Below are 16,138 nucleotides of genomic sequence, written 5' to 3' on the forward strand. Positions count from 1 at the left end.
GTTAAATATAATGCAATTATTTTTTAAAAAGCTATACAATGGTATTAGAAATAGACAGCATTCCTATTTCTTCTCTGCTTTTTCCTTTGTACTCCCTAAAGGCAATTAACATTCATAGTTTAATTGATCTTTCTAAGTATTTTCTTTTTTTCTTTCAACGTTTTTTTTTTATTTATTTATTTTTGGGACAGAGAGAGACAGAGCATGAACGGGGGAGGGGCAGAGAGAGAGGGAGACACAGAATCGGAAACAGGCTCCAGGCTCCGAGCCATCAGCCCAGAGCCCGACGCGGGGCTCGAACCCACAGACCGCGAGATCGTGACCTGGCTGAAGTCAGACGCTTAACCGACTGCGCCACCCAGGCGCCCCTGATCTTTCTAAGTATTTTCTATGCATATATGTGTATATGTACACACATATGTACATGTGTAGATCCTTAAGAAAATCCAGACTTTACAGTGTTTTATTTTGCAGATTTGTTGATTGTGTTTTTAGACCTTTTTCATATTAGCACACACTAATATATAGGCTTTTAAAAAGTTGCTCAGTATTTATTACATTGGACAGGTAGCCTGTGGTTTCTTTATTCCCCTGTTGACGGTTGTATCTCTTTTGTTGTCATTATCATTAGTACTAGACTGAACTTCCTTGTACATACCTGCCTGCGCTTTCATAAAAATAACTATAAGAAAAAGTTAGTTAACAAGTTTGTTCATTTATAAACTTCCTAGATTTTTGTCAAATTGCCCTTCAAAAAGATGGCATTAAATTTACAACTCCACTTGTGGGACTCCTGGCTGGCTCAATTGGTTAAGTGTCCAACTCTTGGTTTTGGCTCAGGTCATGATCTCACCATCATGAGATCATCTGGGCTTGGTGTGGAGCCCAGCTTGGGTATCTTTCTCTCCCTTTCATTATGCCCCACCTCCCTCAAAATAAATAAACTTAAAACCTGTAAAATAAAAATGTATAGTTCCACTTTCAATATATGAAAATGTCTCTTTATACACTTACTAACATGGGTTATAATCAAATTGTTTCATCTTTGCAGTGTGATAGGCAAAAATTGTATCTCATTGTTTTAATTATGCGGTTCTTCAGAATGAATTCATACACATTTTTCTGTTTATTGGCTGTTTGAAATCCTACTGCCTGGATTTGTATCCTAGCTCCATAGTTTGCCAGCTGTGTGAACATGAGCAAATTACTTAACCTTTCTGTGCTTCCTGGGTCACTTATGAGGATTAAATGAGTTAATATTTATAAAGGGCTTAAATCCGTGCTTGACATATAGTATATGTTATATGAGTATTTGTCATAAAGATTTAAGTTTTTTCTCTCTTGCCTGTATGTTTACCTATTTTTCTGTTGGGTTCACTGTTTTAAATTTGTTTTAAAATTTGGTAAGTGGTGAACCATTAATTGTTTGCCAGCTGGAGTTCTAAGCAAGTTACACGTGTCCTGTTTAATTTTGAACTATAAACCCTAAAAGGATTCATACAAGTCATCCTTCGTTTTTGGTAGGATTAAGTGAAGGCTTTTGTTTTAATTCTGTAAGTTCGGTGTTGAAAACTGACTGAGAGGTTACACATCATTATTTCAGGGAGGTCAGCTCTCTCTCTTTCCCTGCTTTGTGTGAGAGTTTTGATGCGCTAATCTGATTAAACCTTTTAAAGCTACATCCTTAGCTCTAAGATTGTTAAGATTAGAGGTTCTCGAGTTTTTCCCCCTTTATCCATTAAATGGTTTCCATGGTTATTGGACTTCGCAAACCATGCTTCAAATCCCTTGTGCTTTGTGGAAGCGGCGTCTCCAAGAAGAACAATGCTCTGCTGCTTTGGCTTCAGGAAACTTGGAGTTCTGGTTTAATGTAGCTACTAGCTCTCTGTGAACAAGTGTTTCACTTTTCTGAAGCTCTGTTTCCTTACCTGTAAAATGAAGGTAATCGTCTGTCATATACTAATTGTGAAGGTCAGATGAAGCTGTGTTGTTTTGTTTTGTTTGTTTTAACTTCTGGCGCAGTAATATTGGTGATGTGGGGAATTTGTTTTGTTTTTAACCACATGGTATTCTTGGTTTGGGGGAAATGCCCATTAAGTGAGAAAATAAAATACACTCATATGAATATTTAAACTTATATCAGGAGTTTTTGATACTCAAGTGTTGTGAGGGAGGGGTGCAATACCTCTTTTTCTTCCTCACATATATTAAAGAAACTAGGAAGTGAATCCCCTGGAAGAGGATATGGTGGCACTGATAAAAGTTGCTCTTTGAGTACTTATTATGTATCAGACAGTGTGCTAAATGCTTATAAACAGTTATGCCATATCATGTATGGGGTATTAAGTAGAGCTTAAAGAGCTGATTTAAGACTGTGCAGTTACTAAGTGGCAGAGCCAAGATTTGAACCCAGTTTGTCTCCAAAGGCTGTGTTCTCTTTAGTATAGCAGCCAGGTTGCCTAAGTTCAGTTCCGTTTTAAAATCTGCAAAATGGAGATAACAACAGTATCTGTCTTCTAGGGGTGTTGGTTTTTCTGATGATCCAGTGAGTTAAAGGGCTTAGAACGGTGCCTGGACCATAGTGAGCATTTTAGGCTTGCTCTTATTGTAATTGATGGTACTTTCTGTATCATTCTGGTTCTTTTTTCCCCCCACCCCTTAATCTCCTCCTTTAGCATTTAATAAGTGGCAGCCTCTTGGATATTTTTGTTTCTTTGCCTGTGTGGCAGACACAGCCCTGGCCGTTTCATCTGGTGCAGATGGAGGAGAGCCGTGGTGATGGGCCTGGCCTTAGCGAAGTGCTGTGGGGGCAGTTGCTGTAAATAGTCTGAGATGGCATGTGCTGGCTAGGACAGGGAAGGGGGAAAGGATTTGAGCCCCAAACACAAGGACCCGCCACCAGAAGCCTCTTTATCTGCCAAGAGAAGATGTGTGTGCACTCAAAGGTGTAGTGCCTGCATGATTTGGTGTTCACCTTGCCTTTATAAGAGTGTGCTCTAGTATAATTGTCTAGTGCATTAATTGCCAAACGTGGCTGATTCACTGGAGGCATTTGTGAGTTAAATTCCCATCCTGCGTATTGAATCACTCCTCAGTGGTGGGACCCGAGCATCTGTATTTGTAATTTTTTTAAGTTTATTTATTTATTTTGAGAGAGAGTGTGTGTGCACATGTGTGTGAGTGGGGAGGGGCAGAGAGAACCTCAAGCAGACTCCATGCTGTCAGCACAGAGCCCGACGTGGGGCCCGATCCCATGAATTATGAGATCATGACCTGAGCTGAAATCAAGAGTCAGATGCTTAATTGACTGAGCCACCCAGGTGCCCCTATAATGGCTTTTGAATGGTTAGCCAGGTTTGAGAGTCACTAGGATACTGTTTGTTTCTGAGTCTATGCAGGGTCACCCCCAGCCAGCTATGGCAGAAGTGTGTGTGTGTGTGTGTGTGTGTGTGTGTGTGTGTGTGTGTGTGTGTATGACTTTGCAAAGTCTTGGGGGAAGGAACTTCCCCATTATCTAATCAACCCCATTCTTGGCAGCCCTCTAAAGATGAATTGGAAATACAGGTCTACAAGCAGGTGAGTGATAAGGGTTCCATTCCAGAAATAACCAGGGACAGGATTTCATCAAATTAATTTGTTAGTTATATTTTATTTGGGTCTTGTGTTTATGTCGATGCCTCATCAATATTTGCTTATTCTCATGGTTCGAAGTTACATATACAGGAAGTAATAGCTATTGAATGTAATTTTGATATTTAATTTACATGCAGCTTAATGGAAGTTGTTAGAGGGCTGTGTTTCCCAGTGCAGTGCTCAGAGAATGAATGGAGTAGCTCACATTCCATTTTATAGTCGAGAAATCATGATTAGAGTGGAATGTGAATATGGTTAGCTGTGGTGAGACAATATTGACATTGTTGCTAAGATATTGTACCAGACATGTCATTGAGGCTGCTTTTTTTCCGAAACTGAGTGATGCTCCCCCCCCCCAACACCCCCCCTCCCCTGCCCCAATTTGTGGTGCTGGTGGTGCTGGTGAAGCAGGAATATAGCAAATAAAATAACAGATGCAGAAAATGTCTTCTCATTCTCCCACTCCCTGCCCCGCAGTACAGGCCTGAAAAGGATCTTGTTAAACAGCCACATGTACACAATTGATTTAGTCTGCTTTTTTCTAGGATGTGTGCTGAATTGGTTACATTGCATTTTTAACATGTTTTTGTAGGGAAGAAACTTTCAGGGCTGCCTAGAAACTTGGAGGCATTTCCCCCCAAATGTTTATAGATCCCATTTTCCTTGTAAGGAGTTGAAATGAGATAAATGGTGGCAGCTCCCTCTTCTCCTTCCTTTCTCTTGTAACAAGGCCTGTTGGCAGGAGTATTGCTGATGGGCCTGCCAGGGTTTGGATTTGAGTAGTCAGTGAGGGGGTGGTGTGCTGGTTATGGTATTGTTCTAAAAGTCTTTTTCCCTCCACTTACTTTTCCACCCCCAAAATGTCATCGTGTCCAATATGACAGAATGTTCCTGGTGATTATCATTCAGGGAAACATGACTTGCTAAATTATCTGTGGATGACAGTCAGAATTTCTTAAGCACTGAAAAGCATTCCATGCTTGGTACACACCTTGGCTAGGAGATCCATGGTGTACACAGAAGCAGGCCAGTGTAAAGCCATGATGCAGAACTCTGTGGGTCAGACTGCCTGGGTTCAAATCCACATGTAGCACTTACAGGCTGTGGGGCCCTAGGCAGCTCACTTAGTAGGCTCCCTAAGCAATAGTTTTCTCAGCTATAGCTCAGGAGCAATGCCACCAAATGGAATAGGATGAATAAATAAGCTAACGTGTATACAGTGCTTAGCAAGATGTCTGGTACACAAAGTAAGGCCTTTACTGCTAACTTAATCACCCTCATTATTATTAGGACAGTTACATTTGATGAACATGTATATCTAGTTAGAGCAGAGAACTCTCTGTAAATCCTGATGTGTTACTTGGGTACTTCCTGCAATGTGAAATTCCAGGGTAAGTGAGCTCCAGCAGTCATAGTGGGGCTAAGCGTGTAATTGAGATGGAGAATAGCTTGAGGAGTTGGATATTCAATGGGTAGCTGCAGTCCTCAGGGCTGCCTCCTTGCAGTTCCAAGGCACCATTCACAATAGATGTGAGACATGCAGCACAGTGATCCTACTGTCATTCTTCCTCACATCACACTCAAGATCTACAGAAAAAGTGGAGTTTTCTATGTTATCAGAAGTCATATTCAGGATATTGTTTTTGAGAAAGTTTAATGTTAAGAGAAGTTTGGTTGGAGATTGGAGGTTGTAAGCAGAGAAATCAGAGTGTAGACAGAGCTGGGGCAGTGAGGTTCTATTAAGTACTTTGAAGTATATAGAACAAGGAACTGGATCTTGGACTGCACAATGACCATAGAATACAGCCAGAACAGACCTTCCCTGTGAGATCAACCAATAAGGAAGACTTTTTGATGTCTGTAAGACTTGGGGAAAAGAGGACCATAGACAGTTTAAGCTACATGGACAAGGGCAAGTCTGAGCCAGGTGGTTGAGTAGGCATAGTTGGAGGTGCATGGATAAGGGAAAAGTGAGTCTCTGTTCCTGGAGAAGGGTATTCATAAGAGCAATAACTTGGCAGGTATCCATCAGGGGCTTACTGGGAAACCTCCAGAAGTAGAAAGAGATAGGTACAAATTTATGTTTCAAATAAATGTTTGATGGAAAATAAATTGTGTTTTCTTTTTCTTTTTTTAAACAATCTTTTTTAATGTTTATTTTTGAGAGACAGAGGGAGACACAGAATCTGAAGCAGGCTCCACAGACTCCAAGCTGTCAGTCAGCACAGAGCCTGATGTGGGACTCGAACCCGCAGACCGTGAGATCATGACCTGGGCTGAAGTCAGACAGTCAATTGACTGAACCACCCAGAAGTCCCAAGTGTGTTTTCTTATAAAACATTCTCATTATAAAAATGTCAGAAGATATGTCAAATGAAAAATGTAAAAGGGAAAAACCATTGCTGCTTCCACCCCCTTAAGAATAACCATCAGCATTTTATCAAACCTTCTGGCTTTTGGTTGTACGTATTCTTTTCCCATTGGTATACAGCATATACAAAATTGTGTATACTGGCTTAAATGTTGCTCCCTTTGTTTTTTTTTTTTTTAAAGTTGATCATATGGCAAACTCAAATCTTTCTTTTTCGTAATTTCAGTTCCTTGGCAATGAAAATGGTTGTTGTGGTGTTCTGCACTCCTCTGCTTGTTTAGGAAATGGTGGGGCGGTGGTGTGGGAGAGCTCTCTCTGCCCAGTGTCACAACCATGCAAAAAATGTTAGCCATTGTTAGCAAGTTCTGGCACAGGGCATTATTGTTTTAAGAGGTTGCCAGATAAGGTAAGAGATTGTTTCTGCACTAAGGGGTGAAGGATATGGTTCAAAAACCACATTTCCTGAATGAGCAGGGACTGGAAGCAGAAGAGGGAGACAGCTGAATGAGGTGTTTGGAGGCTGGGCTTGGGCTAGAGTTTATTGCCTTTTTTTCTTTTCTTTTCTTTTCTTTTCTTTTCTTTTCTTTTCTTTTCTTTTCTTTTCTTTTCTTTTCTCTTGTCTTGTCTTGTCTTTTTTTTTTTTTTTTTTTTTAATGGTAATGTCCTCAGTATTGAGTAGTTAATTTTAGTTCTTAAGTAACTTTTTTTCTCAAGAAGGATAAATGGGCTGGGCATTTTCTGAGCCTTTGAGTTTCTGATAATTTTTTTTTTCTGGTTGATACTGTACTTAATGGAAAACTTGGTATAGTTTTATAAGGTTTGGTCTTGTTATTCCCTCCCTCAAATTCTGTGGGTGTTGCTTTTGACTTCTGTTTTTTTGGTATTGGTTGGAGAGGAGAAGTGTTGTGGGTTGAATTCTGTCCCCGCCAAAAAATGTTGAGGTTCTAACCCTCAATACCTGTGAAGGTGACCTTATTTGGAAGTAGGGTCTTTGTAGACATAATTGAGGTAAAATGAGATTGTACAGGAGTAGGGTAGGCCCTAATTTACTATGACTGCCCTTAGAAGAAAAGAAGCACAGACATAGGGGGGGAGGCCATGTGATGACACAGGCAGAGATTGATGTGTCTACAAGCTAAAGATAACAAGCAACACCGGAAACCAAGAAAGGCTTGGACTAGATTCTCCCCTGGAGCGTTCAGAGAGAGCCTGGCTCTGCCCAACCCTTAAATTGTAGACTTGAAGCCTTCAATTTCTGTTTAAGCTACCCAGTTTATGGTACTCTGTCACAGCAGCCTGAGAAACTAAGATAAGCAGTCTGAGGGGAGTTGGGTTCTGGTTCCTTTGAAAGTCTCTGTGGTTTTGTAGCCCATTAAACTTTTTTTTTTTTTTACTTTTTTTTCTTTCTTTTTTTCTTTCTTTCTTTCTTTCTTTCTTTCTTTCTTTCTTTCTTTCTTTCTTTCTTTCTTTCTTTCTTTCTTTCTTTCTTTCTTTCCTTTCCTTTCCTTTCCTTTCCTTTCCTTTCCTTTCCTTTCCTTTCCTTTCCTTTCCTTCCTTTCTTTCCTTTCTTTCCTTTCTTTCTTTTCTTTTCTTTTCTTTTCTTTCTTTCTTTCTTTTTCTTTTCTTTTCTTTTCTTTTCTTTTCTTTTCTTTTCTTTTCTTTTCTTTTCTTTTCTTTTCCTTTTCTTTTCTTTTCTTTTCTTTTCTTTTCTTTTCTTTTCTTTTCTTTTCTTTTCTTTTCTTTTCTTTTCTTTTCTTTTCTTTTCTTTTCTTTTCTTTCTTTTCTTTCTTTGTCTCCTTACCTGGATATTTGTGATAAAGAAAAAATTATCAGCTTAGTTTTGCCAAGATGAGTCAAGGTGCAGTCCCTTCAGGGAAACAGCCTGGGGTATGGTGGGTTCTTTTTATCTGCATACTTTAATTGAGAAAAAATATTTTTTTAATGTTTGTTTATTTTTGAGAGAGAAAGAGAGAGCATGTGTGTGTGCACACAAGCAGGGGAGGGGCGGAGAGAGAGAGGGGGACAGAGGATTTGAAGCCGTCTCTGTGCTGACAGCAGAAAGCCCTATGCAGGGCTTGAACTCAAGAACTATGAAATCATGACCTGAGCCAAAGTCGGATGTTAACTGACTGAGCCTGCCAGGTACCCTGTTGGGTTTGTTTTCTTTTTTTCTAAAGTGTATTTATTTATTTTGAGAAAGAGAGAACACATGAGCAGAGAGGGGCAGAGAGAAGCCCAAGCAGGTTCTGTACTAGCAGCATGAAACCCCGTATAGGGCTTGAACCCACAAACTGTGAGCTCATGAGCTGAGCTGAAATTAAGAGTCAGATGCTTAACTCACTGAGCCACCCAGGTGCCCCAAGATTTGTTTGTTTTTAGTTTTTAAAATATCATGTCCTCATTTCATCTCAAAAACACCTTTTGTTTTTTCATATCTATAATCTTTACTCACATCATTAAAATGTTTGCCCTTCTCCTCTGATTCTGGGGAGACTTCCTCAAGCTTGTTCTTTATCACCGAGTGGATTTTCTATAGTGTTAATTTTATTCTTTATGCCTGAAATTTGGATCGAAATCTGGTTACTGCTTTTTAAATTTCCTTGCTTGTCTTCCCTTATTTTTAGTGTGAATCTAGTGTATAGATGAAATAATCAAAATAACACAGCATATGAAGGGTATAGAGGCCATATTATCCTGTATTCTACTGAGGGTGCCATGCAATTCACTGAATTTTTTTTCTCCGTCTTTTTTTTTTTTTTGAGTCTTCGAGAAGATACTCTTTTCCTTTCTCTCATAAGCTATATGTTTGCTCATTCTGCCATCATTTATTATTTTGGGGGTGTTTGTAGGGGAGGCTTTTCATCAAAGAGAAAAGGTATAGTCAGCCCTGTTTTTTGTTGTTGTTGTTTATTTTGATTTGTTTGTTTTGTTTTTGAGAAAGAGAGAGACATAGAGTACGAGCTGGGGAGGGGCAGAGAGAGACACACACAGAATACGAAGCAGGCTCCAGGCTCTGAGCTGTCAGCACAGAGCCCAACGCGGGGCTCAAACTCATGAATGGTGAGATCATGACCTGAGCCAAAGTCAGACTCCTAACCAATGGAGCCACCCGGGTGCCCCTAGTCAGCCCTGTTTTACCTACATGGATTGATCTGTTGGTTCCTGTTGGTAGGTGTGGGGGAAAGACAGGAGCAGATGCCCAGGAAAGGGCCTGGATAGCTCTCTGACCTGGTGGGCTAAGTGTGCTTAGGCCCCTGGTTGTTTCAATAAGAACAAAAGATGCCCTGTTACTATCCTTACATTATTGGAAGTTCTTTCCTTTTCTGACACTCCCTTATCTTTCCATATGCTTTTTGCATTTATGAGCTTGCCTCTTACTTTGTAGTTACAAGTATTTTATCAGGGTCTTGGGAGATGTTTTAAGTGAAACAGGAATTACCACCTTTAGCCTACCATCACCCCACCCCCTGTACTATGGGCTGTCCCCCCTCTTCCTTGTACTTCCATAGTCCTTGGTCCTGCCTGTTTCATTCCTAGCCCTTTCAGCCTCTGCTTCCTCCCCATCCCCTCTACCCCCCTGCCAAGTCTGTCTCTCTTCCTGCCCTCTTCCTGGCAGACCTCTGGATTTTCCTGTGTGTGCTGCAACCACAGGTGTTCCCACACTCCACCACCAGCAGCAGAGACGCCCAGGACCTGGAAGAGAGCCGGAATGCAGGGTGGGCAGAAAAGAAATGAAACGTGTGCCTACACAGAGCCCATCGATGACGGGAGCACGTGTGTTCTGTGCTACTGAGAATCCTACCTTCTTCAGAGCAGGGTCCTGTACTGCGTCCACTTCAGTCAGTAGAACATAAGCTCCTCTAGCGGTCAGCCCCAAACACGGTCACTTTGGATGATCTTTGTGGAACAGATCTTCATTTCATCCACTTGCCAGGTCAGGCCATGGTGGGTGGCCCATTTAGACTTAAGATCTTCATGTCCATACAAGGCTCAATCCTAGGGGATGCAAATATAAAATATTTACAGGAAACATATGCACATAAAATGTAAACCATATAAAAGTATACACCTCTCATCCATGCTCCCAACTGGTCATTTCCCTTTCCCAGAGTCAGCCACTGCTGCTGGTTCCTGTGTGTCCTTCTAGAGACCCCACACATGTACAACTGTGTATGTTTACACAGATTTATATACATAAGTTTATAGTGTATATACAGATGTGTATACAGATAGGCACACATATACACATACACACACACACTCAAGGAATGTACATTGTGTTATAATCATCTGTATGGTGTTCTCCAATTTCTTTCCCCTTTCATCTCTCCCACCTCTGTCTTGGAATAGGAGCATAAACATTTTGGATCTCTTTGACCACCTTCCTGCCTCAGTGGTTCTCAATCCTGGCTGCACCTGAGAATCAGTTGGGGGAGAACTGTCAGTGCCTGAACCATACCCCAGACCAGTTACAACAGCCGCTGGGAAGGGCTCATGTTTCCCTGTGTGCAGGGATTGGGCACTACAGCTTTAGTCGTGTGCAGGAGCAGCAGGCCCAGTGGACTCAGGGACCCGAGTACTGAGTGTACCTGACAAGGAAATACAGAATAACGGATTCCATGTAGATTGAGGATAAATCCTACCAGGCGGCTTTGACCACAGCCGGCCCACTGCTTTCTTCTTCCTCTGGGCCGGATAGAGTGGCCACATTCTTGGTTCGATGAGGCGAGAATGACACTCAGCACATCCACCCTGGGCAGAGAGAGCAGGGCCCAATGCTGCAAGAGTTAAATGAATTTACAGTGCAAAGGGAAAGGAGAAGAAACTATTTAAGGTGCTTGGTTACTAAACATCTAACTCAGATCCACTTTGCTTGCATGGTGACAGCATAAGGTGTGACTGACTGAAAGAAAATTAATGATCTGAGACCGGGTGCCTCCCAAATGGAATGGTCCAGGAGTGCTGTGGAGCTAATTAACCAGCCTGCACGAAAAGTGAAAATAGATGAGGGAACAGGTTTCTTTTCACAGTGGCCTGGTACTGTGCATAGACCTACATATACTATTTTTGGCATTCCCTATTAAGTATTCAAAATGACGTAATGTTGAAAGGCATAGCTCAGTACCCTTTTTTCAGGGTAGTGGAATGGATTCTGGATTGGACTGCCTGGATTCAGAGTCAGCCCTGCCATTGGTCGGTGTCCTTGGGCAAGATGCTGGGTACTTTCTGTGTGGTAGACTCCTTGTCAGAGGAGTATTAAAAACAACACCCACTTCATGAGGTCGTTGTGAGGATATGAGATAATGGGTATAAAGTGTCTCCAACGAACCCTGTCCTAACACATAGTACGTCAAAGAAGGCACTTACTGTGTTGAAATACACCCCTCTAGGGCTTGGGGGTAGGAATTTTTCTGAGGTCTTGTATTCTTTAAGCTTAGAAACTCTTGCCTGGTGGACCTGCCTTAAAGGAGAATTTTGACAATAAGAGAGGAAATGCCAGTCTCTTTCCTCAACGTCTGTGTCAGGGTAAAGTATGTCTGGTTCTGTAACCACTGAGTATTGAGAATAAAACTGTGAGGATAGTATTTACTGATCTCCATGTAGAATCTGCTTCGTGGATTTTTGAAGACAAAAGGATAAACTTGTCCTGTTGACCAGGTTTTTCTGTACTGGGGAGTGGGGGTGGAAGTTAGCTGCTTTGTTGCCTCCTAACAGTATTGTTTGAGTCTTAGTCACGACTCTGTGAATAATGTTCTGGAAAATTGCTTTCTTGGATACATTTATCTTGACTCTCTTTTTGAAAATGTACATTAACAATCAGTAGCTTTGGCTGGTTACTTGGGGAGATCCTATAAGACATAAAACGGTTTAAAATGCTTTCGGTTGCAGAGGGAGCCTTCCAAAGGCTCCCAAAATGATACTTGGATCTTGTGGGAGGAAATCTTCCAATTTTCTAGGTTTCTGTAAATATATATGAGTTATGTGGTTATAAAACCTTATGATGGAAAATATGTTTAAGAAACATTAATGCACTCCCAGGCGGGGACTGCACAAAAGATGCCCTAACACATTTAATGCCCTAGTTAAATGTACTGCACAAGTCCCGTTTTCTGGAACTGGATAAACAGAACATTCTTTCTTTCTATTCTGAGCTTCCATCCTCCCCCCTTCACCTGACCCTCCCCACCCCCCACCTAGTGATTTCAATGGCACAATAAATGGAAATCTTATTTCCTGCATCTGCAGACCTATTTACCTGAATGTCTGAGCTCACCCTTGCCTTTCTCAGGTCTGCTCTTTCTGAAATGCGATTTTGCTTTCATCTCCCTGGCTTCTTTGCCCTCATTTTTTAAGCCTTCTCTAATCCTGCACTCCATTTACTTTAATCTGTAATGTTGGACATTGCCATTCTGCATAGACACCTTTAAACATTCATCATCTCCCAGATTTGCATTTTCTTCCATTATGAACTTAAATCCCTTTTCACAGTCTATAACAGTAGAAAAAAAATTTAAAATAAAGAAGCGTTATCAAAAGCCATTTCTGCCAATTTAAAATGCCTTATTGGATGGCTTTATCCCCTTTGATAATTCCATTATCTTGGCAAACTATGACTGGGACTTATAGTTCCTTTGTGTTATACATATGTGCATATGTACATATTTAGTTATATGTATTACAAATAGGAAGAACCTTATGCCCCCATGCCATTTATGGTCTTTTATTTTTGGAATTCAAAGAAGTGGTGATTTTAAAATAAAAGTATGTGTGGGTTTGTGGTGTGTGTGTGTGTGTGTGTGTGCGTGTATGTGCGTGTGTGTGCGTGTGTGTGCATGCGTGTGCTGGAGGCTGTATGTGATCTGCAAAGCCTAAACTTTAAAAGCAAAACTGTGCTGACCCTTTATAGACTTTTTACTTAAAAATGTGTCTGTTTTGGGTACCTCCATTTTTTTTTTTCAAAGTACAGGTCTTTTTTTTTGTTTGTTTGTTTTTTTTTATTAATTTTTTTTTTCAACGTTTATTTATTTTTGGGACAGAGAGAGACAGAGCATGAACGGGGGAGGGGCAGAGAGAGAGGGAGACACAGAATCGGAAACAGGCTCCAGGCTGTGAGCCATCAGCCCAGAGCCCGACGCGGGGCTCGAACTCCCGGACCGCGAGATCGTGACCTGGCTGAAGTCGGACGCTTAACCGACTGCGCCACCCAGGCGCCCCTGTTTGTTTATTTTTGAGAGCGAGACCAAGCAAGAGCAGGCGAAGGGCAAAGAGAGAGGGAGACAGAATCCAAAGCAGACTCCAGGCTCTGAGCTGTCAGCACAGAGCCCAACACGGGGCTCAAACTCACAAATTGTGAGATCATGACCTGAACCGAAGTCAGGTGCTCAGCCGACTGAGCCATCTAGGCACCCCTCAGACGTGTGGGGTAGTGTGTTAGAGCCTGAGCTGGCCAGTTTTACGAATTGGGAGAGAAGGTCATTCTAGGTGTTTGACCCCTGCTCGTCAATTTCAACCCCTATGTCCCATTGTTTCCTGTCTGTGAAACAATGTGATTGAACTAGATACTCTCCGAGATTAAAAGCATGGTGGGGTGGATGCATGTATCTGTGGTGTATGAATGTTTCATGGGAAACACCTGCCAGTGGAAAAGGAGGGGACCTGATAGATCATTGGTGGTTGATAACATGGTCATCCTACCTAGCCTGGCATTTCTGGAGTAGCAGGAATGGTGATCAAAGTGTATCTTACCACTTAATTGAGGTGGGAATAAAATAGGTCACAGTTCAAAGGACACCAACTATTTGGAGCTAAAGGAAATGTGTCCACAGTGCTGGTTATTGCAGTGAAATGTTTTTAATTCTTCTTAAAACCTCTTTAAGCATCTGCTGTGGAATGTTAAATCAACCAGAGAATTTCTGGTGTCCTGTTGCCAGAACCAGTATTGTATAATTCTTGTGGATACCCTTAGGAGATTTTCACTTTCTGCCCCTGGCGTCGTCTGCATCCTTGTGATGCTCTCGAGATTTACTTTGACCTGAACCCCTTTGCCTACATGTAGTTAAAGCACCAGGCTCCGGAATGCTGCCTCCAGCTTCTAAGCTGCTGAATCACCCCACTTGTTTCATGCTGCCTGTTCATACATAAAATTTCTCTCCCTGCTTTGTGCCTTTCTAATAAAAGGAAACTGGAAGTTAGGGGTCTTTGTGTCTGAAGGACAAACCAACAGAAAATGTTTGGGAATGATAATATAGTAAGATGTTCAAGTAATCCTGAAATAGAAACCCTTCCTTCCCGAGCCCCGTCTCTGAGTCCCTTTTTATTGCAGACCAGATAAAATCAGAGTGTCAGAGTGCAGCTGCTCAGAAGGCTGAAGGTCCTCATGGTTACAGCCTGCTTTGGAAACTCATCCCCACCATACTTGCAGTTAATGAAAATATTTGCTTTGCTTGATATAAACAAAGTTTATGGGCACATTTTATAATTAGGAAACCCTTTAATTTTCTTTTATCCTTAACTCCCCCCTTTTGTTTGTATCATTGGAGAATATGAAGTATTTAAGAAAATAAACCCTTTCTCAGTAAGGAGCTTATTTTTTATTTCTGGTGTTGTTAGAATAGATGCCTTTCTCCCTAATATTGTGTCCCCATCCAAATTAAGGGACTTGAAGTCTGGTTTGGGTTTTGTTTTGTTTTGTTTATTGTAAAGGTTAGAAATATTTCTGTTTGAGTAGGGAAGACCATACCTTGTCACAGTGCCTGCTCCTATCAGGCCAGTTTAGACATTGGACTACCAGCTTGGTGATTGGGATGGTGTAAGGGCTAGCCACAGGGCGATATAGCTCTTTTCAAACCACATGGACAACCTCTTCAAGGTCCCCTGCACATCCTGTGCATGTACCCCTTGGGGCTGTGGCCTCAGCGCTTTCCAAGTTCTACATCTCCTAGTTTCGTTGCCAAATAGCCAGGAGTCAGGTGACCAGGCACCATTCTTGTAGGCATAGCACCTGCTTGCATTCCCTAGATGAGACCAATGTGATAGTGGGGACTGGTCATGAGCACCAGATATAAGACCGGAGAAAACAGCTCTCTTTTCCTCTATCTTCTCAAATCTCCTTAGTCGGGGAGGCACTTAGCCCCAATGGGCACTGGCATTGCAGTATACCCCCAGCTCTGCCTTAAGATCTCTTTCATTGACAGATAGTCAAAGGAGAGGCACCTGGGAAACTTTATGTCCTGGCTCAAGACCTCAAGGACAGGTGGTTTCAGAAAGATTTCTGGCTTTATCCACAGTGGTGTAAGAGTAGCTCCTGGGTCCTGGGAATTGGTGGTATCTCACGGTACACATCATAAAGCAGGGTGAACGAGGGTTATAGGAGGACCAGTGTGGGTGACTTCGCTGTTCACATAGATTTAGGACGTAAAGATTTCCTAGTGGAAATTCCTTCTTGCTTCCTTCCCTCAGGGACAGAACATTTGTGTGAATGCTCCTTTTTTTTGAAAATTCTGGTGAAGGTTTCCTGGTAATTGTTTTCTTCTTCAAATACCAGTCACTTAGGAAACTCAAGATTTATCACTAAATGTCCAAGTTTGTTAAAATCCTTCAAGCATAGCTGGCCCAGGTGTGACTAAAATTACCTTTCTGATGTTGCCAACTTATCCATTGTGGGACCCACGGCTTTTCTGTTCACAGATCTACTGGTTTTGAGCTGCCTTTGAGGATCAAGCATGAGCCTGTCTGCCAGTTTTAACCCCCACCCCCCAAACTCCCAGTGTGTGGAGGGGGTGACTACATATTTCACCGTGCCTCCTAACATGAAAAACAAGCACAGCGATGCAATTTGAACTTGATGGTTTGGATCACATCCCTTTTGAGTCTTGCGCACAAAGATCTTCACAAGTTGAGTTCTGATTCAAATCCAGGCCTTGAGTTTTCAGAGTCAGGAAGGCCTGATAAGGACCATTTGGGTAGTATTTATCAGAGAGACTAGTTTGCTTATGGAAAACTTTCTATATCTTTCCAGTTCTGTATATAAATTAGAGCTTGTAGATGTTTTAATCATCAGGGTAATGATTTACCTTCCCTCTTTACCTGTCCTCAGTTGCTTCATAGTACACACTAGAGGGGGGGAAGTAATGG

At 41.7% G+C, this 16,138-nt stretch overlaps 1 protein-coding gene across 13 annotated transcripts in view; it reads left to right on the forward strand.

The window, feature by feature from the left end:
- Window positions 1-16,138, forward strand: part of TANC1 (tetratricopeptide repeat, ankyrin repeat and coiled-coil containing 1) — a 243,278-nt gene that overhangs the window by 94,006 nt on the left and 133,134 nt on the right. For 7 of the 13 annotated variants that reach the window (XM_045034847.1, XM_045034839.1, XM_045034844.1 and 4 more), the window contains exon 1: window positions 15,707-15,899. The exons of 3 other annotated variants lie outside the window; for them this stretch is intronic. In XM_045034847.1, the coding sequence (XP_044890782.1) occupies window positions 15,833-15,899 (67 nt within the window). In that variant the 5' untranslated portion in view covers window positions 15,707-15,832. Of the gene's footprint in view, window positions 1-15,705; window positions 15,900-16,138 lie in introns of those variants that run through there. 3 more of the 13 variants (XM_045034835.1, XM_045034843.1, XM_045034845.1) reach the window with 2 other exon arrangements.

The sequence above is a fragment of the Felis catus genome, chromosome C1 (assembly GCF_018350175.1).
Source record: "Felis catus isolate Fca126 chromosome C1, F.catus_Fca126_mat1.0, whole genome shotgun sequence".
Taxonomy (NCBI): Eukaryota; Metazoa; Chordata; class Mammalia; order Carnivora; family Felidae; genus Felis; species Felis catus.